This window comes from Galeopterus variegatus, unplaced genomic scaffold, assembly GCF_000696425.1.
Source record: "Galeopterus variegatus unplaced genomic scaffold, G_variegatus-3.0.2 Scaffold10777, whole genome shotgun sequence".
NCBI classification, from domain to species: domain Eukaryota; kingdom Metazoa; phylum Chordata; class Mammalia; order Dermoptera; family Cynocephalidae; genus Galeopterus; species Galeopterus variegatus.
In genome coordinates, this window is record NW_007736888.1 from 5,290 (window position 1) to 8,087 (window position 2,798).

At 50.2% G+C, this 2,798-nt stretch overlaps 1 protein-coding gene across 1 annotated transcript in view; it reads left to right on the forward strand.

The window, feature by feature from the left end:
• Positions 1-577: 577 nt before the first annotated feature.
• Positions 578-2,798, forward strand: part of POMC (proopiomelanocortin) — a 2,829-nt gene continuing 608 nt past the window's right edge. The window contains exon 1 of the mRNA XM_008594429.1: positions 578-709. Coding sequence (XP_008592651.1) covers positions 578-709 — 132 coding nt within the window. The remainder of the gene's footprint in view (positions 710-2,798) is intronic.

Consider the following 2,798-nt stretch of genomic DNA (forward strand, 5'->3'; position numbering starts at 1 on the left):
AAATAGTTTCAGAGGAATGATAGGATCCTGGTGGAGGAGGGGGAAAGACCATCTTGAGCAGGAATTTCAGTGTCCTTTGTTTTTCCCAAATTACTCCCACCCCTTGGATATCTGGAGCATTTAGACTATAGCTTCATGCAGGGAGTAAAACAGAAAAGCTCTGTGCTGGAAGCAGGAGAACTTAGCCTTATCTTGTCATGAACATGAAAGTAAATTTCTCTCTCTGGGCTTCAATTCCTGCATCTCTCAAACGGGGAGCTGGACCAAGTGATCCCCCAAATAGCTTCTGGCCCTAACCTGTTTAAGAGTCTGATTTTAACAGAAGATAAAGGGAAAGTTGCCTATAGTTTACCCAGGTCCCACTCCCCTCCTTCCTACCCCACCTCACACCACCACCCTGCCATTCCTTCCTTCTCCTCAGCACTGCTCCTGTCCTCAAAAGCCCTTGAACTCCACAAGTGAGTGTGTTGTTAATGTTGGCTCACAGTCCTTCCTGATGACTGGCCAACATTGTTCTGCTCCTTGCGGGGGTCCACCAATCTTGTTTGCCTCTGCAGAGCTTCAGCCTGCCTGGAAGATGCCAAGGTCGTGCTACAGCCGCTCAGGGGCCCTGTTGCTGGCCTTGCTGCTTCAGGCCTCCATGGAAGTGCGTGGCTGGTGCCTGGAGAGCAGCCAGTGTCAGGACCTCACCACGGAAAGCAACCTGCTGGTATGTGGGCCATGGTTGCCATCTTGGTTTGGGCATCAGATGGGACTGGGAATGGGAAGAAAAGGGTGTGGGGAAGGGGAAATTCATTCCCAGTAACAGGAGCGATTCAACCCAGGGCAGGAGCAGAACTTTGTGGTGAAGTCGGAATTGGGCCAACAAGGGGAGGAAGCAGCTTCAGAGAGATGGGTCTGGTCCATTATTTCTGCTTGATTATCCTTACTCCCTTCCTATCTTCTTCTATGGAGACCTCACGCCATTTGAACTATTTAGAGATAGTGCCATGATAACAATAATTGCCCCCTCAATTGATACTATATTTTCAATGTTTAGCCCCCAAATTAATCACTTTTGAATAACCTTATATTACTTGCCATTTCTACTCCATATTTCTTTCCATTTTATCTACCACTAGTTACAAAACCAGCTAAGTATTTCCACAAATCATCTCTAAAGGGAGAAGGAAAAACCAACGTACCATTTTTCTGTAATGGTACCAAATGTCTCATGCTGCTTCTGGAGGACTGGCCTTCTGTCAAGTTCCTCTGCAGTCTTTCCGGAAGCATGTAAAGGCCCTTTATGCCACGCTGGAGCTCCCTCCAGGTCACCAGAGTGTGTGTGTGTGTGTGTGTGTGTGTGTGTGTGTGTGTGTGTGTGTGTGTGTGTGTGGGCTGGGAGACATAAATGAGAACGATACCAAGTAAAGGATTAAAAGAAACATCACTGATGACAGTAATTGAGATTCCATCCTGAAGCCAGCACCTGCCAGGTGAGGGTGGAATGCACTACATTCTGTGTGCTTTTTCAACGGAGAAACTGAGTTAAGGGGAAGGGAGAGACTTCCTCAAAGACACAGAGCAGGCTTCATGTGTAATATAAAACAAAAACAAGGAGACTAGGGGATTATGTGAGTTCGTGTTCAGAGAGACCCACGAGACTCTTGATTAACACCCACTGCACAGCCTCTCCTGTTGAGTGCTCACCAGGGAAGGAGCATTGGGTTCTAATCCCAGTTCTGTCACTAAAGAGCTATGGGACCTTGATAGGTCCTTTCATCTCTCTGAGCCTCCTGTTTCATTATCTGTCCAGGGGAGGAGAGTTTAAATGAGATAGCTTTTATTTTCCACTGTTAACATTCCACACCATTATTCTAAATTCCTGCAGGAGGAAAATCCCAACTCGAGATAGTGTGTGGGATCCTTCTGTTTTCTCCTGTGCAGTTCCCAAGTAACTGAAAACTCAAGGTGCAACCTATGGATCATTTTCCTAAGCAAATATCTGCCACAGTTGAATCATCTCAGGACAGGGAGCAGAGACCCAGGCTCCATGGTCTGTGCAATGGAAATAACCCTGACATCCCACCCCTTCCTCCAGTCAAAAATGAGGCACCAGGGAAATGAGCCATTCCATCCTAACTGGGGGAAGGTATAAAGAGATCAGCTCAGAAGACTTGAAAGAACCAGAGTAAGGGCCCAGTGGACACAGGAAAGTTTTGAGGCATGGCACAGGGATAGGACTGGGATAGGCATGAAGTAGGTTTGCAGATCACAGGTGTAAGGTGAGGCATTGCTGGAAATACAGGGCCTAGAAGTCAGACTTCTATCACCTGGAGCCAGTCTCCTCCAAATTTCAGCCCCATGCCCTCCGGAACTTGAACCACACTTATTTACTCATTATTCATTAAACGACAGCCGCTACCACCCTTCTGCCTTTTGGGAGCAATTCCTCGATTTCAGGCGTGTAACGGGAAGGTGTTGACGCTGCTCACCAAAGCCATGGGGGACAGAGGAGTAAACCACCCAGAGGGACGGGTGTTTGTGGCCAGGCAGACGTAGTCAGGGGACAGAGGACAAAGAGGCGATGCCAGGTCTGAGGAGACGTCCACGAGAGCCAAGAGGACGGGGTGGGCCGCCCGACAGGGCAGGGAGGCCTCGCACCGGGACATGGCGCCCAGGCGGGGTCTGCGGGCCGGGGCCGCGCTCACGCCCCGCGCTCTCCCGCTCTCCCGGCAGGAGTGCCTGCGGGCCTGCAAGCCCGCCCTGTGTGCCGAGGCGCCCGTGCTCCCGGGCCACGGCGACGAGCAGCCGTCCCT